Consider the following 23675-nt stretch of genomic DNA (forward strand, 5'->3'; position numbering starts at 1 on the left):
TGCTTTTTTTTGCACTATTAGTAAGATGATCATGCTATTGACTATGTAGGATATGTGTGGGGTAATTATGTGAAAAAATGCATTGCATTTTGTAGTGAAGCACTGTCTCGAATGACCTGGGTATGGTAATCCTTTCCATCGTTAGAGCTTAAAGTACAGTATACAGTTACACGATGGTATTTGAAGCCTTCTTTATATAAACAAAATATTTTTATTTGTCATTGCATCTGGTATTCTCCTGGTCAGTTTAATCACAATAGATTTTTTTGGAGCTGTTATTTATTATGGTGGTTGTAGCGCTCACCATCCACTCACTCGATGTAGTGCTGCTCTTGGGTGTCTACCCTTTCCTCTCCTCCATCCTTCTTTCCTTTCATCCTCTTTGTCTTTCTTTCCTTCATTCTTTCCTCGTCCTTCTGCCTACGGGTGATTTTACACTCCCTTTTCTGTCTTTCTTTCCTTCATTCTTTCCTTTCCTTCTGCCTGTGGGTGACTCTACACTGAGTGGCAAGCTGAATGGTTTTCTGTACACCAGGAAACCATTTACTACGCTGGGTGGTAACCACATAACCAAACTTTGGCACCTGTTGGTTTAGTGGGTAATTATTGCGCACCAGTCGGATCGAGCTGGGGAAGGTTTATATCCAAGGGGTGGTTGGGGCTTATTCTCATATAATGCCATTAAAGGATGAGTGAGGCTGGTCACTCTCATCTTAAATGTCAGGACCAGCTTGCCTAGCCCCGGGCTCCTACACCCCTCATGGGGTAGTGTAGGATTGGATGATAAATGGATGAATGTATATGAGTGTAACTGGGTAGGGAGGGGGAGGAGTCATTATTCAGTAGCTGTAGTATAACTCATTAAATGTATGTAATGCATTAAATTTCATTTTAATAAGTCTTGATTTGATTGGTTTGATATCCAGTACAGTGTTACATATTGCCTGGCCCATATGTTAACACTGCACACATCTGTGTTGTGATCAGCCCTAAAAGTCTTAAGAAGTTTAATATGATGATGAATTTATTTTTGCTGCTGGTGAATGATTTTATTCAACTTTGGTTAGACCTGCCTAAGGGAGATGTTGAAGGACAGTGTGTCTGACTTCATCAGGGTGATGGGTCTCATAAACTGTATAAATCATGTAGCAGGGGGAAGAATAGATTATAAAGGCATCATTTTGCTGACGGAGAGGCTGGTGTAGTGGCAGGGTAGGGAAGTATCAAACTTAATCTTGCATCCTAGGTGACATAGGAGGTATAGCATCCCATCCTTAGTGATTTGTGTTCCATATTACACTTTGACATTCTCTTGTATAACATTTATATGTGCCATTTATATAAATGTATTATCAGCAATACAAGAGCACGTTGAGGTGTAATGTGCGATATAAATCACAAAGGAAGAGTGTTAAAAAGTTTCCTAAGTCACTTAGAATACAGCTGCAATAGAACTGGTTGGGCATTCAGTCAGAAGCTCTTAAACAAAATTTCAGCTTGTTAGTAGGATTCATTTGTATGTAACAGCATTCCAGTTTATTAGAGAGGATTCTAACATTAAACAGCATTCCAGTTTACCAAACAGGATTCTAACTCTTACCCAACAGGATTCTAACTTTTTAAACAGGATTGCAACTTACTAAACAGGGTTCTAACTTATTTAAAAGAATTGCAGCATATCATACAGGCATCCATTTGTTCAATAAGGACTGTCATGGATGTCACAGCATTCATGGTCTGTGTTAATCTAAAGATACCGTATATTCATTAAGGGTATGTGTGGATATATCACCAACCTTTATGCAGAGCTGTAAATATAATATTTTGTGTGTGTTTACTACCAGATGAATTTGTTTGAAGTCAGTCTTACCATATTATTAAAGGTTGTATTCTAAGTGGCTTTGGTGATTTCATGTTACTCTTTCTTAGCAATTTACACTGGACAGTACACCTCACTGTCCTTTTGTATGTTATTGATGCAAAATACGTAGAAATTAAGATTGTATCGATAACATGTAAGACAATTTTAGAGTGTAATATGCAAAATAAATCACAACAGAAGAGGTGTCAAGAAACTCCAATGCCACATAGAATATGACCGTAAGATTCATCCTTTGAATTCTAGTGACCCTGCCAATGTATGTGCTTTTTGCTTTGTCACATTTGCACATTTGCTTTGCTGATTGTTTATATGTGTGGAATGATCACCTGTAGACAGATATCATGTTGCTGTTATGAACTAATAATGCACATTACTGTGTTAACATGTAATCTTTCAGCATTTTGTAGCACCAGTTTCATGTAAGTAATGTAGAAATAGTAGAATATGCACTGACCTATTTCCACATCAGCCTTGTGGTGAACTTTGAACATAAGAGCATTCACCCATTGAAACTAGGGATGTCTTTAAATTTATTCCTGCCATTTCCTGATGATTTTTTTCTGCTTTTGAACACTCCTTGAACTGGAAGGGCTAGACACAGTATAGCATTATTAATCCCCTTCAGTACAAGAGACCTCTCCTGAGTTACTTAAAATCATCAGATGGTAGCAGGGATAAACTAAAGGATGTGTAGGATTCAGGTGGTGTAAGAAGTTGAACCAGCTCATGTTAACAATAGGGTGCTTTCAAAGCTAGTGTTCTGCTAGATGGCTCCACAATTTGGACAAACACATTCCCCGCGCAGTTTAAAAAGCATATTTTTCTTTGTCAAATATCTACACTGTTGTGTGAAACCATGAATCATAGTAATGTCATATCCCATAATATAAATAATACAAATAGAATAGGTATATATAACGGAGCTTGAACTGTTTTTATTTATCACAATCGGAAATTAAAATATCATTGATGGCATGTGATGGCAACCTGCCATTTCAGTGGTCCTATATTATTTAATTTCTGCTACATTTAATGCAAGTTAGGTTCTTAGTATATAGTTTGTTCAGACTGTAAATTACGTCTAGTGGGTATTTTGACTCATTCAGTCTCTATGTGGGCAGAAATTTAATGTTGAGTAAATACTGGGACTCAACGTTCTGCTCACTCCCTTCATGCATGCACACCACAAGACAGTCCCGTGTTTAATTTTTTTCATGAGAGATTTGATTTCAAAACAAATGCACGAGGACTAATGCTTAAAATAATACAGTTTATACTATTTGTGGTCTGGTTAGTTAGATGAAGCAAGGTACTAAAATTTCTTTGGAGGGTCTGAGGGGCAACACGTGACTGTCTTGCAGTGTGAATGCGTGACGGGAGTGAGCAAAATGTTGAGTCCCAGTATTTACTCAACATTAAATTTTTGCCCACATAGAGACTGAATGAGTCAAAATACCCACGAGATGTAACTGAATAAACTATGTATTAAGAACCTAACTTACACTAAATGTAGCAGAAATTAAATATAGGACCACTGAAATGGCAGGTTGGCATCACATGCCATCAATGTTATTTTAATTTCCATTTATGATAAATATAAACAATTCATGCTATGTTATATATACCTGTTCTATTTGTATTATTTATATTCCGGTATATGATGTTACTATGATTCACAGTTTCACACAACAGTGTAGATATTTAACAAAGAAAAATATGCTTTTTAAACAGCGCAGGGAATGTGTTTGTCCGAATCGTTGAGCCATCTAGCGGAATACTAGGCTTTTCAGAAGCACCCCATATATTGTGTGCATCTGAAGTATAAGAGTAAGATGTTCAGGGTGGCCCACGTATAACACCCCACTTCCACTCCAGTGAGTGATTTCTCGTGTGTTGTGGGGACGGATCAGTCAGTGCTATCAGTATCTACCCTGCATCATTTTATAATTTTCTGCTCCCACTGCCACACCCATGCCCACACCAGCTAAGAGAGCCCTCCCCGTAACACATAAGAATTTCTATTGGAGTGCTATTTACAAGCCACCCTGTTCAGTACTGTAATCCCTCGATTATCCGACGTAACAGAGCCATCAGTACATCCGAATACAGACAAAATCCATCCACAACCCATATGTACAGTACCTCTCCTGATTGTGGCAGTGTTTGTCAGTCTTTCAGCAACTGTATTTGGACATCAATTACACATGGGAATATCCAGTATAATGCTAGACAATAAGAAGACAATGCATAAACAATAAAAATCCAAAAAAAAATCCACAGTACAGTACTTATCACCCAGTGAACGGCGCACAGGCCTCGTAACCCACTAGCCCCCAGCTGGTGTTTAACAGGTGTCAAACATCTGGGCAATGAGAGAGAACATGCGGCAAGGTGCTGGAGGCCTACCGACTTCAGGAGACCCTGAAGACAGCCATAAGCTCACATGTAAAGGCGACACAACAGTTGTCAATGTGCTTGGTTGTAGGTCCGAGAGTCAAGACTGGGGACGAGGTGGCGGTGGTGAGGAGAATGGGCTCGCACACATGGGGGTGGCAGGCTTGAAGAAGGAGTGATCTTGGTCTGACGATTAGTGCGATGATTCTGACGCAGGATGACAGCGTCCCATATTGCCCACAGATCCATCGCCCGCGTAAGTGGCACCAGCTCCCTGCCACAGTGCAGGTGCATGGCATATTTGAGCACCTGCTCAATGCTGGCACATAGCGCACCAAGATGAGGGAGTGATGGAGTGGTGGGGTGCTCAGAGTCAGGGTCCTCGTCCTTGCGGCTGTCCTCTGTCGGCCCCACAGAGACAGGAGCGGCGATCTCCTCATCAGAGAACATATGATAACTGGGATCACAACCGTTGTCGTCCAACCACTCCCTTACATCGTCGACATCCACATCCTTGCCTGCAATATGTAGACGAAAGCGGAAATATTACACATCAAATGCCTCAAACTCGTGTACAGCCTCGTATCCCTGAAGGAGATGAGACCAGCCACTTTCGAGGTTTTGACAGAGACTTCCTTCCAAGCATTTGCACTGTTGAACACCGCTGACTTGATGTTGTAATAGCAAAGATTTTCCAAGGTCCATTCCCCACATGTGTTGACCTCTTGCCCATCTTCTAGCGCCACCATCACCTCGTCGAGGTACAGTCTCTTCGCTGCCTCGGTAACTCCTTGGTCCATTGGTTGAACGAGAGCAGTTATATTAGGCAGCGGAAACATGCATCTGATACAGCCATTATCAGCAACCAATTCTATCTTGAACGGATGCACAGGGGCATTGTTGAAGATCAGGCGTGCCTTCACATGGTCACAAGGGATACCAGCTTCCTCCGTTTTGGATAACCTCCTTGACAAAGTATCTGTGGAACCAGTCTCTGAAGATCTTACAGATAAACCAGGCTTTCACAGAATACTACTGCACAACAGGCAGACCATCCATCAACCCACGGAGATAACGTGGCTGTTTTTGTACGTCCAACAATAATGGGTTTGAGACGGTGTATCCCATTAACCTTGGCACAGCACAAGACCAAGACACGATGTTTGGACAACTCCTGACCAAGCACAGTCTTCTCCCTCTCCTCTGTGAGGGTGTTGGTGGCCAAGGAGCGGTAGAAGAGGCCAGTTTCGTCAGCATTGTACACTTGACCGAGAGCAAGGCCCTCCTCGATCAGGCACTGCTCCTTTCTGGTGAAACGGCTCAACATTTCCCACTGTCGCGTCCAAAGCCTCGCCATTTGTCTTACGGCCATTAAGTCCATGTCGAAGTTTGAGCCAGAAGAGCCAACCTTTAGATCCCTTGAAGTCGTGTGCGTAGTGTTGGCATGCAAACTTCTTGGCTGCTGCCTTCAGCTCGGTCCCTCGTACAAGCACGCCAGCACTCTGTTGTTGGCAGAACCAAACCAAAGTCGACAGGTCGATGGCGGCATGGCGGGGCTGAGGTATCACCTTCCTGTCGCACTTCCAAGTAGCATCGCTGTAGTCATGTCCGTACTGAGCCAGCTTGGCCCGTGATTTCTTGATATCAAACATGGTTGAATGGGTCAGGTCATATCCCACAGAATGTGTGAAGTGGTCCAGCCCGCGTCAACCTTGCTCAATATCTCATGCTTCTTCTCCAGAGTCAGAACAATCCTCTTCTGCTTCTCAGGTTGAGGGTAGCCCGTCATCACTCACATGAGAATGCCACAGAGGAAAATCGAGGCTTAAAGAAGGTAGGGAACCACCACAAATGCAACAGTTGAAGCAGCCATGGTTACAAGCATGCCCACACTTTCAAGAGAAAGTCAGGAACTGAGGTGTGGTACTGCCACGTGAACACAGTGCTGCCATGTCTCTACCCACGCTTGGCTATGAGTACTTAAGTAAAAAGCGCCAAACTGACCTATGAATGCAAGGGTCAGTTTTGCTCAGCCTGGCAAATGGTGTGATGCAGGAGCAACTTTGGATCCCCTTACATCTTGGCCTCAGGGAGCATCTGAGAAATCCGGCTGGCCAGGCAACTTTGCCTATTTGGTAGGGAGGCAGATGGCTGTGCATGCCTAGGAGCGTTCGAGTGATCCAAGCGACCAGGGGACTTTGACCATTTTGAGGAGCCGTACAGCCATATTTGCTCAGTTTGTGAGTTAGGGTCTGGATTACTTGTGCGCGGCCAATAGCGTCCAACTGATCTAGGTCGCTGGGGGAATTTGACTGTTCGACAAGGAGTTGGACAGCCATATTTGCTCAGCTCGTGGGTTAAGGCCTGTATCACTCATGCACAACCGGTAGCATCTGAGTGATCTGGGTGGCCGGGGGACTTTGACTGTTCGGTGAAGAGTCTGACAGCCATATTTGCTCAGCTTGTGGGTTAGGGCCTGTATCACTCGCACGTGGCTGGTAGCATCCGAGTACAGTGGGAAGCTGGGGGACTTGACCATTCGGTGAGGAGTCGAATGGCCATATTTTCTCAGCTTGGGGGTTAAGGTCTATTACCTGTGCTTGGCCAGAGAGGCTGGCCAGCCGCCAAACCAATTTTTTGAATTTGTAGGTCCCCCAACTGGCGATGTTGGAAATTTTATATTCGGATATGGACAAATACAGTACTGTACAGTAAATCTGGATACAGAAATAATAGAGCCAAGGCCTAATATTTGGATACGGAGTGTCCGGATAATCGAGTGATTATTGTACTGTATATCGTCACCCACATAAAGAAACTGCCTGTCATTTTTTGTCGATTTCTGGATTTTTGCCTAAATCAATTCTTCATCACGTGGCACACCTATTGGTATAGCTGCCTTTGCTAAGTCTAGGGTGTGAGTGGTCTAAAATGCGCCTCAAGTTTGTTTGTAAGTCATTGAAAATTAAGAAAATGAGACTTTTTTTTTTTTCATTATTATTATTTCCCGAAAAGTAGAAAAAATGACTTAGGCAGTTTCTTTATGAGTGTGACGACATGCATAAGTATGTTGTTGGCTGACCATAAGAAGAGTATTTTAAGGCCAAATATTCAGACGAATAAATTTCATCATATTACTAAGTAACAAATTTCCTCAATATTTGGCTCATATAGAAGATATTTTTGTCATCTAGCCATGACATTTTATAAGAAGTCAGTGTTTGCATGATGCAAGATAGCTTTGAATTAAGATTGTTTGTCTGAACTTCGTAGCATGTAGAAGCATAATGCAGTATGTGAAAAGTAGTGAACACTTGAATGAAAAGCTTAGTGTTCTGTAATAGATATATATAGCAGTGCATGCATTTCTGTAGTGCTGTCATAAATGCTTACAATATAGAATGGAGTTCAGTATGTATTACATATTTTTAGTTTGTACTGAAAGTGGTATTGACAACTTTTGTATTGAATTTCTAGCAATATTTAATTAACTTTTGAAATGGTGTGAGATGAGTTCCTGCTACTCCTGTGAATTTTGTAATGTAGTGGGGATGCACAATGAAAGTTTTATGAAAGGCATGGCAGTACACATGTGACGTTATGAAAAATGAGATTGTTCATTTTCTACAATACAGACCATGTGCAAGTATTCTCCAGTTTAAAACAGTGTGGGAGCTTTTTGGGATGGACATTGAGTTTGAGTAGTTGTGTATGAGATGAAAACTGAAGGTGAATACTGACAAAAGCAAAACACTGGTGTTTAAGAGGAAAGAGCAGGATAAGACTTAGTTTTTGTGTTTGGTATAGTACTGTACAGTACAAAGAGAAAGATGGATGAAGGACATGGACATATACAGTGAGAGAGAAATGGAGAGGTTGATAGCTTTAAGCATGTGAGAGCAGTAACATGTGAATATGGTGGGAGGGGGGGGGGGAATGAAATACAAGAAAGATCATTGCAGGGGGAGGAGATTAATTGGCAAATTTTTGCCATAAACTGTACTGAGAAATAAGATGATTAGCTTAGTGGTGACGTTGTGTGGATATATACTGCTTCATATCATATTGTATAAGAGTGAAACCTGGGCAGTGAATGGGAGAGAGTATTTGAAGCTGCAGTTCACAGAAATAACTAAATCTCTTGACTGAAGGGGTTTATTAATACACTTAAAAGTCTGTCATAACCTGAATATAATCATTAGGAAATGGCAAGAATAAAATGAAATAAAATAAACATTCCTGGGCTGAATGGGTTATAAATTAATAGAGGTCAGTAGCATTTTTTTTTTTTTTTTTTTTTTTTTTTTTTTTTTTACATTGGTAGGAAGATATATTCGTGAGTGAATTGTGGTGTTATGGACTGGATTAAGGGAAGTACTTTTTGGGATGGCTTGGATATACAGTATTTGAAGAAACATATAGATTGAATGATGAAGACACACCATGAGTACTTATTTCAGCTTTGAAGGTTTACTTTGTTGGTTCTTTTGTTGCTACTTTTTTAGTTGGTTTGGAAGGAAAGAAGGTTGCTGTTGTTTTTGTTTGGCATCAGGGTTACCAGATGGACTGCAAGCTAAAGTTATCCTTTTCCTGCAGTCCACAGAGATGTTTGTACAGTATAAGCAGGTAGCTCCACCAACTGGTTACAGTACAGGATATATGTGCCATCACATGAAGACCTCCATCTCCAGTACCAGTGAAGAAGGTACTGAAGGAGTGTAGGCTTTTCTCTGCTCTTTAACTCATCAAATCTGATGAGCCACAGAAAGGCATAGATTTTTCAGATTTTTCTCTTATTGATTTGAAGAGCTTGAATTTACACACCTGAAAATGTCAATCTCAGTCCCATAGGCCACAAAATCGATCGTCAAATATTTTAATAGTTACCTATCACGTTTGAACAAGAAATAGGAAAATTTTGGCATATACTTATTTTTTGCCACATAACCTTACAAATATCACCCAAATCAATATCAAACATTTGCCCAGGTGTGAAATAAACTTTATGAATGTGCATGGAAAAAGGGGGGAAAAATTACCTTTGCATGCAAGATAAAAATATATTGATTCACTGCATAAGTAGATCTTTCATCCATCCATCCATCCATCATCCAATCCTGCATTGCCCCATGAGGAACGTAGGAGCCCGGGGCTAGGCAGTTGGTCCCGACATTTAAGATGAGAGTAACCAGCCTCACACATCCCTGAGTGGCATTACATGAGCAATCAACCCCAACCACCCCTTGGATATAAATCTTTACCGGCTCAATCCGATTGGAGCGAAATAATTACCCACTAAACCACCAGGTGCCAAAATTTGGTTATATGGTTACCACCCAATGTAGTAAATGGTTTCATGGTGTACAGGGACCATTTGGCTTGTCATTCAGTGTAGAGTCACTCAGTGTAGAGAAGGAAGAGGAAAGAATGAAGAAAAGAAAGACAGAAGAGGATGGAAGGAAGGAAGGATGGAGGAGAGGAAAGGGCAGACAACCGAGAGCAGCACTACATCGAGTGAGTGGATGGTGAACGCCCCCACCCGCCACAAAGTAAATCTTTCAATAAGACACATTTTTAGACAGATATTGAAAGTTATAAATGAAGAAAAAACATTATGATAATATAAATAAATGAAATAACTGGACAAAAAAAAAAATTACATATCCCAAGGGGGGGAGCCCTCCCACCATGTCTAGGGGGACCAATCATGCTATACACCACCAAATATTGTCGTTCCCATTTGCTAGTTTCCATTTACATCATCAGAGAGGCGTGGCAACCTCTCCTCAGTTTTTTGTGGCTTCTACTAAATCGATCTGGATCGGACAGAATGTACCTTGTCTAAAACATATCGATCAATGACGAATTGTAATTGGTCAATTCATAAATTTCCAGACGATTATTTCAATTTGGGATAGACCTTATATAGTAAAAAGGTAAGTAAAGGCTATCTCTAACCTCTCCAGTTTGAAAATTGACTCCTAGGCTGAGTACAGTAATCTGATGATAGCAAAAATGAAGTAGAACTCTGTAACTGTCCTTAGGACAGTCACTGGTCTCCACCTACTGTTTCTTACAATGACCTTGATCCCATTGGGGGAGATTTGGAATTTATTTTTATCAGCATGGCTCATAGCAGGAAACAACCTGGGCCATTCAGATTCCCAACATAGGTCATATTGAGATTTCCAACAGACACAACCACCTTATCTCACTCACAACATAACACTGATAATGACTCTTGTTGACATGCTCTTCCATTGTGCTTAAAGGATTTGGATTTTTTTTTTTTCTATCACCAATGGCCCATCCCAGGACACACAACCTGGGTCCTTCAGATTCCTCACACAATCTCCAGTTCTCACATTGAGGTGGGAATAATAAGAATGCCAGCAAAAACAATAGTCTCCACCTGTGTAATAGGTGGAGACTAGATATGAAATAACTGTACCATAAAGTTTAATGTATCGGTGTGAAACATGGACATTGAGAGAAGGAGAAATGTCAAATATTTGTTTGTCAAGATGAGTTTGATAAGAGGAGGAATTGGTGGAAAGACTATGGATAGAATATGCAGTGCAAGTATGCTTGCAGGCTTTGGTATGTAGGAAATAACATAAAGTATATAGTAAGTTTAGAGAGCAACACAATGAAGTGGTATGGATATGTCGACAGTATGTGGGTCTGTTGTGTTTGAAAGTGAGATTACTGGTGATTGAGCAAGAGGAAGACAGTATTGTTATGTAGATGAAGAGAAACATGCTAAGGTGATGTGGATATGTGGACAGTGCATGAAAATGTGGTGTTGAGGAAAGTGCTTGAAAGTGAAATATTTAGTGGTTGACAAAGAGAAGACCTCAGGCTAAGTGGAAGGAGAGACCGACTAGTGTGTTGTTGAGAGGTGGCAGGGGAAGAAGATGAACAGATGAGGTGAAGAAATGTTATTGAAAGAATGTTACAAGGAAAGGAGCTGGATAAAGCAGGGAAATTTTAAGAGTTTAGAGAAAGCAGAATTGTAGTTCTTATAAAACGTTATATTCAGTAGGTAGTTGGGGGTTTATTGAATCAAATAATGCCAGTCAGGGATAAATGGCTGGTCACTGTCTGGACTAAATTGCCTAGTCCCAGGCTCCTCTGCTCCTGAGGAGTGGATGATAGGAAGTTAGTTAGGAGAAAGATGTAAAATTGCTTGGATCTCGTTTGAAAATATGCTTTAACTGAGTCTTGAGAAATCTGTCACTTTATTCTCGCCATCACTGGACACTGGATACAACCTAGGACAGACTCTTCAAACTGCAGGGCTTAGAATAACCTTAATAAACTCCATCTGTATGAGAGGCCTTTCCTAAGTTGAATGAAATCGTCTGGGGGGAGGGGGAAGGGACCACCTGAGCTCAGTGGGTTGAATTGGGAAGTTACTCTCCCCATTTATAGAACATACTGCCCTGCATGTACATGTACAAAATGCATGTAGTATACAGTACTGTATATATATAAATACATGAACTCTACCAGTGTGTGCCTCAAGTCTTGCTTGATGGTGATGTTTGAATGACTGTGTTTGACCAGTGTATAAGGTAATGAATGTATATTTTGTTTGAACCATTGAACTTCTGTTTGACAGGCTACTGCATATTATATAAAGTATATTGGTCCACCGTTGTGTACTTAAACAGCACAGGATAGGGTGGGTTCCCTTAATTTTGCTGTGCACCAATAGGTACAGTCTTAGTGAAGTATCATTAACCATAGTTTGAATGAAATTGTACATGAGGGATAAATTTTCAGTTGTTCCAGTATGTCTGGTATTTCTGAGTATTTAAAAATTCAGTGATGCCATATTTATCAGAATAAATGTCTCTATTTTCATCCAAAAGTTCAGTTTTCCATTAAGAAAGTGGAGTGGATATAATCCAGGAATAGGAAAAGGAAAGCATAAAAGTAACTGAGGGCCTATTGACATGGAGCCATATATCCATTCACCTACCGTTCGAGCCTTTGAAACCTCTGCCCAACCTCACGGGCAGAACAGTATTGTATATGGTTAACACCTACAATTCTGTGATGTATTTTGTATTTCATTTCTCCAACCACCGAACAGCTCAGATCAACATAGTAAGGATCTGTAGTAGTGAAAGGATTACTGAAGACACACACTCCAGAGATCCCCATAAGCTGGATGAAGTTGTTTGGAGAGTGCATAAACAGAATATAAAGCACATCCTTAGCTTTAAGGAGTTAATGTAATAGGGCAAACAGTACAGTATTTGAAAACTGTTGTTCTTGAGATTTAGAATATAATTGTTGCAAGAGTAATGACTTTATTGCTATTTTATTATTATTACTTTTTTTTTTTTTTTTTTTTTTTTTAATGCAAGTACTACCGCAACAGAATTTATGTATTTGCTGCTGGAAAAAAGAACAGATCATATCACAGTAAGGCCTGAGTGAAGAGAATATGTCTTAATTAAGCTAAATGATACAGTACTTGAGTAATGTGTATGGGTGGTAAATAGTATGTGGATATTGTGAAGCATGAGACTCTTTTTTAATACCATAAGCAGATGTGCTTAGTGGTACTGTAATGGTTTAAGTTTTTGCTGCATGCAGTTTAGACTGTATATTACATTTTTGTTTTGTATACTTGTTAATACGATTACTTTGAACCAGTTGTCATTAGCAGATTTGGTGGTAGCAAAACAAAATACAGCTTGTAATGTCTTCCTTCACAAAACATTTGCCCTTTGCACCTAACTGCTACAACACAACCAGTCTTCAACATAACGACAACAAAAGATCTTGGGGGGGTGCCATGCTGAAGTAGCTGTATTTTTTTCTGTTCACCAGGTTCATATCCAGTTACTGTAAACAAGGAATGATCGCAACAATATTAACAACTTGTAGAAGTAATACAGGTACAGTATGATACTGTACACTTATGTTAAAAGTCCTATTGAGTGATTTTGATGTCTAGCAAACAGAGTATATAGTATTATACAGTTGTACACAATAGTATTACAGTGTACAGTATCATACAGTAGTGCACAGTATGCCATTGATTATAATGCTTTTGATAATCTTGGAAAAAATAAAGGAGATCGCTAGGTAGTATAATTCTGAGTGAGGAATGAAAAGGGGATGAGTGATGATAAATGTAAAGAAATGTTTGATAAAATAATACCCAGTTAAGCAACGTTGGGTCTGGTTAGTACTTGGATGGGTGACCGCCTGGGAACACCAGATGCTGTTGGCATAACGTTCTCCCTGCGTGTCAAGTGGGGTTGGTGGAGGATTAGTGCCCCTCCCTGTAAAACAATTAACTCTAAGCCGTTGGCCACCCTGTTTGGGATACATGGCGTCTGGCAATGAATGAATGAATGAATAATGAGTGGTAATAACAGTTAGGTAAGAACACAGGCACAGACAAAGTTATTATACATTTTCATTCTCTTTCATTCTGTAAACTGTAGTAGCCAGTCCTGTATTACCCTTATCAAGTGTGAGGGTCCCAAGATTTTTCAGTTCGTTCTCATTATCCCTTGCTGTAATGAAAATGGAAGATTTGAAGGTGTGACAAGTATTTAGTCCAGCTTTTAGGGGTCAGAGATAGCCATACCTTAATATACACAAGTTCAGATGCAAGATTTTTTTTTTTTTTTTTTTTTTTTTTTTTTTTTTTTTAATGCTGCTTGGAGCATAGGGTGATCTATAGCTTAACCTCTTCAGTCCAGTAACATTCACATTCACAATGTTACCAGTTGATTAGGAGAGACTTTTTGAATGGTATGGGTTCACTATAGTCTTCAGTAACCTCTTCACTATCAGAGGTCTCCCTAGCCAGCATCATTTGGTGATAGCAAGAATAAAATGGAAAGTATATCACTGGTTTCAGGAGTTAAATGACCTGAACTGTGGCAGTCTCTCCTTGGACCCTTATGTCCAATGTCCCTTACTGAAACGGGGTACTATGAGATTTACTTAGCATTTTAGTATTGTGGGATGCCTGTTGTTTGACATGTATGTGGGAAGTTTATTTCTTATAAAGTTCTTGGTATCTGTAGTCACTTGTTTTTAGTGACTTGATATTACTGTAGTTAATATTGTATGTGGTGTCGGTCATTATGATGTTACAGGGAGATGCATTCACTGGGAATACAGACCTCTGTAGTTCATGAAAGTCGAAGAATTGGAGTGGGAAAAATTGTTGTCGGGTTTGTCTTGGACATTTAGCTGGTGCTGAAACAACACAGGTATACAGAATCAAGGATAATTCTTTTTTGTACTCAGTAAAGGTATACCTTTTCACTTTATAAATACTGTATACATGTATTTGTTTTCAAGAATCATTCACTGGCCTTGTAATGCTGAAGTGTTTGTGTGTGCATGCAGTGGTTATACACCAGTCATGTTTTGTTCCAAGATGTGCTATGGGTATTATTGGTAAGGATGAGAGTGATATTGTCTTATCCAAAACTGATTGTCTGAAGGATTAGGATATCAGTTTATGCTGTGTAAATACTGTAGTAATGTATATAGGCAGCAGAATAGATTGAAGGGCATTTATTAACTTGCAGGGAGTGTGGAAGTGCCCTCAATAGCAGTGGAGATCCTTGCACCTACACCTTCCCCACAGCCCTCCCCTCCCCCACTACCCCACAACCCTCCCCCCAAAGTTGATGAGCTGTCCAGTAACAGTCCACTCACCTTCCCTAACCTCACTCCCATTAACCTTCCTGTTAACAACAACTCAGCCTACTCACCTCGCCGCACTGGCTCCTCTGACTCCGCCATGACTCTTTCTCTCTCCAGTAGTGTGCTGGCCAAGGATACTGGTTCTTTAGCAAGTTTAGAGTCATCTGAACCCACAGAGGAAATGTTTCCAGATTTCATTGTGACCAAAAGCTCCCTGCCCACAGAGCCTGTGGTGGCTAAAAGCTCTCCTCCAATACCTAGGAGCTCACCTCCACCACCCAAGAGCTCACCTCCACCACCCAAGAGCTCACCTCCACCACCTAAGAGCTCTTCTCCACCACCTAAAAGCTCTCCTCTGCTACCAAAAAGCTCTCCTCCACTACCGAAAAGCTCTCCTCCACCACCGAAAAGCTCTCCTCCACCACCGAAAAGCTCTCCTCCACCACCGAAAAGCTCTCCTCCACCACCGAAAAGCTCTCCTCCACCACTGAAAAGCTCCCATTCACAAGAGCCTATACCTATGCCTAGACCTAGAAAAACCTCCCCAAAGTCTCCAGTCATTAAGGATGATCCTGTCCTTGAGGTTGCACAGCATAAGAAGGAAGTTTCTCCTGATAAGAGTATGCCTCAGGATCCATCTCCCTCAAGTCTTAAGCCTGTACCATTTGTCAGATCCACCAGTGCTACTGATCCACCATCTGCAACAGCATCCGAGGCTGCCAAGACTGATTCTTTCTTAGCTGTCTCAGCAGATAATAGAAACAGATCACTGAGCACTTCTGCAACCCCAAAAGTTCTTGACAAGACAGTCTTCTCCTTCCCTGCCAAAGAAACCAGTATCAAGAAAGGGTCAACCATAACTGCTTTAGCTTCTGCTTCCACTAAGCTGCCATTTGTAGAACCTGATGACATTCCTCCTTCTCCCACAACTAAAAACAGTAGATCTGAACTAACTCCCTCTGCATCCAAATCTTCGGTAAACCAAAATGGCATAGATTTCCCCAGCCCACCCACTCCCTCCACTCCCAGTGCCTCCGTGTTTAGCTATGAGTCTGGGTCCGGTACCCCCTCCGGGACAGCCACCCCGCTGGACAGTAGCTGTGGCCCGTCCCCTGCCCCCATCTCCCGCTCATCCAGTGGGACTCCTGGGCTGGCCGAACGGCCTGGGGCGGCTGTGGTTCGCTCGGGCTCCCTCCATGAGAAACCCACCACTCAGCCCGTCATTGATGAGTGGGAGAGGAAACTGTATGGCAAAAACGCTAGTGAGTAGGCATTCTCACTTTTGGCTTTTATGGTTAAACCCCCATTAATCCAGGTGATGTCCTTCTTAAGCCATTATTGTTGCTAACAGATGATTATGTTTATTGTAGGTGATAGTTTGGGGCTATCTCCTCCAGGATTAAGGCATCTAGCTTTAGGTAGAAGGACAGATAAATAGATTAATAAAGTGCAATTTATTCTGTAGACAGAAAGACTGACAGGCCACAGATCAGAGGAATGTGTTACTGTTATCTAACCCCTCCTAGGCAGCATACAATCATCTTGAAGTAGCAAAAATTAACTAAGAATAGGCATTACTGGATTTAAGGGGATGACTGCTGCAGTATTGTGCTGCTACATTGCCTGATCATTTGTATATGGCTCAGGAAACATTAGTTTACATTCATATTGGTTTGCCACAGCATTGTGGTGGCTTAACATCTGATTATATTCTGGCAGAAGATAATGCTTTTCATAAGCTCAAATGAATGGTTACAGTTTTTTCAGTTTTGTAAAAGAGGAATGCTTGGGTCACATATGTAGTGGAACTTTGAGCGTCTGTATATCTGAGTGTGCATGTATTGTCTGACATTATTATGAGATAAGAGTTTGACAATGATGTAGAATTAAGAAACATGTCCAAATAACTACACAGTTCACACACGGTACTTGTTGTATACAGTACTTCAGTCTGCCTTATACTAATTCAGTTTTATGGTATACATTTTAGATTTTATTCTTATGCATACAAAAACAACACTTCATAAATATGTGAAATCCAGGTACCTTAATTTATAAATATTATAGTGACATCTACTACTTACACATTTGTTTCCCATCTGATTTCCATGAAAACAATCATTTTATGATAAGTGCAGTTTATTTCAACAATGTCTAGTTTCACACCTTCATATATCTATGATTGTTTTAGTTCTCTTTTACGGTGTATGCATGATTTACTTGAAAACTGTGGAGATGTTAGAGGAAAAATATAATTTTCTGACTTTAGTTCCATCATTGTAAAGGATATACACTGAAAAGTTTCTCATATTGAAGAGAACAAGTTGCAAGGTGTTCATATTGTTTAGATAAGCTACAGAATGATGCATGGAATAGTTATAAAAAAAACACTTCTGTGGTGTTGTGTTTTGTGCATGAGCATGGTCAACATCTCACCCAGGCATTGTTTGATCAGTTGATAAAAAGTTGCACCATATTGCAGGCGCCTTAGCACGGATGAGAGCAGGTAATGATGTTAATGGATATGACCAAAGGCTGGTATTCTGTTGGGCAAAGTGAACTTCACTGCACATCTCCCTTTAGTGGTTTATTTTAGCATATGGCATCTTTCTTTATTCACCATCATCCTGACCTTTTTTTCCCATTTATTGGTGGAATTGGACTCCAGAAAACAAGAAAGGTGACAACAATTGATTTATGATAATTAAAAATTCAGTGCAGTACTATGATGGGTGTTTTTCTTTTGCTCTTGCTACCACCATGCAGTTCTATACAGATTGGAAAGACAGCTCATAATGAAGGGGTTAATGGTCACTGGTGTTAGTACATCCTAAAAAAGGGTTTCTCCAGAGCTGAAATTTGTGGCCTATTTCATGTAGCTCAGTGGCAAAAAAGTTAGTGCTACAGCTTTACATCTTTTCCATAGAACTTCTTCATGACTAGCATCATATTCTGCTGTCGGTATCATGTTACTACTCAGCATTCAGGATGGAGAGATGATAATTTCAGGCCAAGTTAAAAATTACCTGTATATAATGTGGTGGTAGAAAGCACAACATTAGAAAGTACATCATGAAAATTAAGGGTTTAAAAAGATACCAGTAACATACAAAAGAATATTAAAGTATGATATGCAAAATAAACCGCTGAGGAATGATGTCAGGGGACCTCCTAAGTCCACAAGAACATTGCTTTATATGCTGTAGTGTCATTTGTCCTCTTGCCTACGAACTCTGCAGTTATGAAATGTGGTGGCTTGTACAGTACTGTCTTTGCTTGGCATGACTGGTTTGACTTTGCTGCTTGGTACAGCTGTGGTCCTTTGTTCCTTTACAACTTCTTAAAACTTTCAGAAGGTAATGAAATATGACTAATCACGAACTGAGATGAAGTGTACTTATAAAAGATAATCAGATGGGTTGAGAGCTCACTTCACTAGTTTCACACCAACTTGAAAGGGCACTAAAACTAAGTTAATCAAATTTGCTAAATTAATAAACAGTACTCAGGTTTGTATTTCAGAACTCCAGTGGTGTAAGAGAATTGTTGATTGAGACTTTACTCAAAACTGCATTAGAACCTGACATATTACTGAACTACGATACATTAATAATCCATAGTCTGATGGATGAAAAGTCTTAATTAGTTTGAAAATCTGTAAAGTGTTTCAGTACCTAATTAGATCTTACCAGAATGTATAATTGTAAGAATATTGGTTGGGGTTTCCCTTCATTAATTAAGGACCTCATAAGTTTAAAGGAATTAATGATTTACTGTCCATTTGTAATGGTATTTTTGTGAGATTTCACTTCCTCTAGTTTTGTATAATATGGATACTCTTTTATTAGTATCACATAACCTATTGTAACCAGTACATGGATTTAGTTTACCCCTCAGTATGATGGCATTTTATTTTATTCTTGCTGTTGCCAGATTGTTTTCTTTAGCATAAATAGCTGAGTCCATTGGCTCCTTCAGCATTTTTGATGCCTTTAAAGAGAAACAACTAATAGTAAAGGAATAAGAGACAAACACCACTGACCCCTTGTATTATAAGAGGTATGCACTTAACAGAATGTTTATACGTATGTTGTTTTGGTCCCAGGCTCATCTGAGCATGAACCTGGCAGACTGTAGGCTGAAGATGCCCTACTGCAGTTCACCATCCATCTTTCAGGAGTTAAGGAGTTGAGAGATGTTTTTATAACAGAGGTGCCATTGATGCCATTGTGTGAAGGAGCCTTTTGCTAGCACTTCTAAGCTGAATAAAAGAAGCTGGCAGTACTGTATATAATGTACACTATCTTGAGTGATTTCCAACCTGCTCCCATCATTGTCATTGCTTGAAGACATTGACTGTAAAGGCTTCTGTTGCTTCATTTCTTGATTTAACCTTGAAATTTAACTTTTATGCTCATAGAATAAAGGTGGTACTTTTCTTTAAACAACTTAATCAGAATATAATGCAGCATATATCAGGCAAGTATAGTACACTCTGTATAGTATTTTGGCAAGCAAATGAAAAATGTAAATATAATTAAGCAGACATCTAAATATGAAGATTTTCTGACACTCTTGGATAATAAAGCAAATGTAGGAATACATCAGATTTCCAGACAGCTCTACTTACTCATAATTTTATAAAGTAGTGATGCTAAACTTGAATTGGTATGAAATGCTTTGAAGTTTGAATTCAATCAGGTGTCAGGAAATGGACATACTGCATAAGAATAATGTTCCAGCCTTGTACTGCAGCTAATTCTTTGATTATATAAATCATGTTTCTTCTTAACTTGAGACAGAATACGTGACATGTGTCAGAACTGATTGTCATATGAAAGGCTTTTAAGGATATTACAGATTTAATCTGATACCAAAAAAGGAAAATTGCTGAAGCATTTGCCAAAATGTCATACAAAATGCCTTTTAGGAAGCAGTAAACTTTTTTGGATACCAAACATGGATGATAAGCTTAATCTGACACTTTGAAATATTTAGTCCAGTCTAGGAACTCTGGTTGTTTCCATGCCGTATTTACGCACGTTTAGCACCAAAATAAGTCATAAAATGCCATATGAGTAGTTGTGTTCATAGATGGCTGTAATATTTAGTGCATGTCAGTTATAGAAGTTGTTATATGCAGTATAAGTGAAATAATATTTCATATCTTCATTTAAGTTATTATAGTTAGTGGGAGGTAAAATAAAAGCGATGATAATGCAGCAGTTGTAGGTAATCTGCATGTACTTTTTGTAAAGAAGTGTTGTTTTCATCATTTTCCTCTACTTTGATATTAGTCTCGGTATTCTAAATTCTTGTTCTAGCATGCAGTATATTGCTCATATGAAAAGAATAATAGAGGATATGTATTTTTGCTCATTCATTTGAAGGAGTTTAGATTTATTGGCCATTACTGTTTCTTTCATTACATTTTTTTCAAATTACATGTTTTGCCTTGTAGTATTTGTAATTTTGAAGTTGTATTTTTTCAGGAGTTCAGAGATAAATGTAAAAGTTTTGTTATAGTTGTTGGCTACAAATGGTACAGAAACTCCTCACTTAGTTTATAGAAAAATTATCCATTCAGTTTTTTGTTACACAGCTTTCAGATATAGTATGAAGAATTATGTATATTTACAGACCACTGATAGTACTAGCATGTGTAAGCCCCTTCACTTTATAGCAGCTCTCCATTTAGAATAATTTAAGAGGTTGTAGAGAGTGTTTTGTTAGTGATAGGTGCTGACAAGAGGGTAATGTGTTGCAGTGGTGGGCAGTATGGAGAACATGCACTACAGCGAGAGCCGATCATCACTCAACACCTCACGATCTAGCAGTTCACAGGACATTGCACGCCTAGACGAACATGGCTCAAGGTGGGATTGGTGTGGAAAGGGATAGGGAGGTTGAGGGAGGAGGGAGAGAATTTGAAGATTGGGAAAAAATGGAAAGCTGAGGAGAAAGAAAGGGGAGAGGCAAAGTTAGAGATGGCCAGACAGTAAGGAGAGACCAATAGACACAGAAATTGAGAGAGAGAGAGAGAGAGTAGTGAGTGAGAATGAGAGAGAGACTGTGACTGTGACTGTGACTGTTCAGGATGTATGGAGGCTGATTGTTACTCTGAGGGAAGCAGAGTAACAATACACACACTCACACATACTGTATATATAGACTTGCTTCAGGATTTTGGTTAAGAGGTTGGAAAAGAAAAGAAAGAAAGAAAGATAAAGAAAAGAAAAATAAAATTAACTTGATTTGAAACTTAGTATTCTTTGATCAGCAACTTAGCCCCTTCATCTGATGATGTATTTTACTTTGCAGGGCTCTTGTTTGGCGAGGCACAACTTGCAAATGCGAGTATTTTTTCCCTTTGGCGAACAAATTTTTCATGCAAGTTGCCTTTTGGCGAGGAGAAAATACATCCACATCAAAACACAGTAAACTACAAAATAAGTAAATCGCAAAGCACGTTGTGATCGATTATTAAGTCTTTCCTTGTCGCCACTGTGAATGTTGAAAACCTCATTATATGATTCTAATAATCACAATTTGTAAATAAATAAATATATTTATTGCTCGTAATATATTTCGGTTCATAGTCAGTTTGGCTACTAAAAATTTATTTGGCTCGTGAATCTGAAACCTTAGGAGCCAAATGGCTCGCAACCATCAGCAGTTAGCAAGAGCCCTGCTTTGTTATTGTTACCACCGTATGATTTTATATGACACTGGGGAGACTTTTCAAACTGAAGGAGTTAACTTCAGCCTTTATTAACCCCTTCACTACCAAAGGTCTGTTATGAGTGAAATAAAGTCATATAGTGATATCAGGAAAAAATAAGAAATTACATCATCAACTTGGAGGTGTTAGCATCAAAGCAACTTCGTGTGAGAAATACCCATACATACTGGGATTCCATTTTTCAGGTTCCCTGAAATCAAGGCCATAAAGCTAGAAAAGAAAAATAAAGAAGATGGTGATGAAGGAGACGGCAAGAAGAGGCGAGGGAAGGGAGGCGGCCTGAAGAATAAGTTGTTTGGATCAAGTATGTCAGAATTTGTGTACTGTAGTGTTATTAGTACTCAGTAGATACTTTAGGTTTTTGTATTTACTTTTGAGATATTTGGGCACTCTGTTGTTAGCTGTCCTGCTTTTATGGCTCTTCTTTCCCTGTTTCTAGATCCCACAAGCCCTTTAATTGGGGTAGCTAGTGGATGATAAGAAATATTTGTTTACTGTATTAATGGTACCTGCTGGGACTTGTTGAATGACGCCCCCCCCCCCCTTTTTTTTTTTTTTTCCAGTACTTACATTTCTTTGGCTTCATTTGTTTACTGTACCAGTGTTTAATGCTCTCCCTTTCATTTTACATCTCGTGCTTCATTTATCTGTGTTTCATATTTTATAAACTTCTTGAACCATCAGCTGGTCAAGAGTGCATTTATGAGGAGAGCAGGAGGAAGCTTAAGGGGCTTTAATGACTGTCTGCCCCAGCCACACATGCACATGTTTCCAGGGTTATTATTATTTTTTTTCTCCTCATCTTCATTATTATTATCATCATTTTATTTACTTTTCAGCACTTCTAACAGTTGAAAGTCTATTTGTGTTTTGTTTAATTTCTTTTATGCCCTCTTTTCTTTTGATCCCTTATTTTTACATATTTTGACTCAGTTGTCTGCATTTCTTTTCATTCCTTTTATATCTCTGTGCTTCAGCCAGTCGAGAACGTATTGGTGAGGAGGACGGGAGGGTGGTTGAGGGTGGCAATGACCGCTTGCCCCACCCACCCACACACCAGTCCAGGCTGCCTCAGGAGATACATGACAAGTTTGCTGGCAAGTCACGTGAGGTAAGACCTTGCTGTGATTATTTTAACTTTTTGAATCTGGTGACTTCTTTTTCTGGTTTATTTTTGATATAGCCAGATGATTTTACTGAGCTTAAGAGGGACTTAATTGAATTGGAGGTTGTTTTTGCTGCCTTAGTAGCCTTTTCTGTAATAGGATGTAATCCTGAGCAGAATGAAATCATCTGAAGGTGGGGGGGGGGGGCAGAAAAATCACTATTCTACAGGAGTTAACATAAAAAACCTGAACCCCTTTCAGGTTCGTTGATGGATAAGCATAATCAGAATGGAAGATCAATTTGACTGAGTAGTTATCAAGGCAACTCATTTCTACTTCATACCTTAGACTTGCGTTGAATTTCATTTAACCACAACCAGTTACAGTACAGTACAATACAGCTGTGTTTAACCTGTGGGAGTGCCAGGTAAAAACAGTCCAAATTGTAGTCTTAGTAGCACCTTATATCCCATGCAGGACTTGATGGAGATGATAGTAAACCTGCAGTCCTCGCTGGAGAAGAATGCCCGCCATACCCGGGACCTGGAGGACTACATAGATGATCTCCTCCTGCGGGTGATGGAAACCACACCACAGATACTGCAGGCACCTGCCACAAAGGGAAAGTTGAAGTAAGATATGGTGCTCCCTATCTATCTGTTTATCTACAGTATATCTGTCAGTCTGTTTATCTGTCTATTCCGTGAATGATTAGAGACAACTGCAGGTGCATATCACTTACAGTACCCTATATGTCTGCATATTTATGTCTATTCCATGAATGATTAGAGACAACTGCAGGTGCATGTCACATTGGGAAACTGAAGTACAGTAAGGTCTTTGGCTCTCATATGTATTT

The 23675-nt window shown here is 39.7% G+C and overlaps 1 protein-coding gene across 1 annotated transcript in view; it reads left to right on the plus strand.

Annotated features, from left to right (window-relative positions):
- Positions 1–23675, plus strand: part of Rip11 (Rab11 interacting protein) — a 76038-nt gene that overhangs the window by 51998 nt on the left and 365 nt on the right. The window contains exons 10-15 of the mRNA XM_080280810.1: positions 14851–15197; positions 15480–16230; positions 20736–20844; positions 21896–22014; positions 22688–22821; positions 23294–23448. Coding sequence (XP_080136936.1) covers positions 14851–15197; positions 15480–16230; positions 20736–20844; positions 21896–22014; positions 22688–22821; positions 23294–23448 — 1615 coding nt within the window. The remainder of the gene's footprint in view (positions 1–14850; positions 15198–15479; positions 16231–20735; positions 20845–21895; positions 22015–22687; positions 22822–23293; positions 23449–23675) is intronic.

The sequence above is a fragment of the Coenobita brevimanus genome, chromosome 86, assembly GCF_032717465.1.
Source record: "Coenobita brevimanus isolate Jiangsu-jjx chromosome 86, ASM3271746v2, whole genome shotgun sequence".
Lineage (NCBI taxonomy): Eukaryota > Metazoa > Arthropoda > Malacostraca > Decapoda > Coenobitidae > Coenobita > Coenobita brevimanus.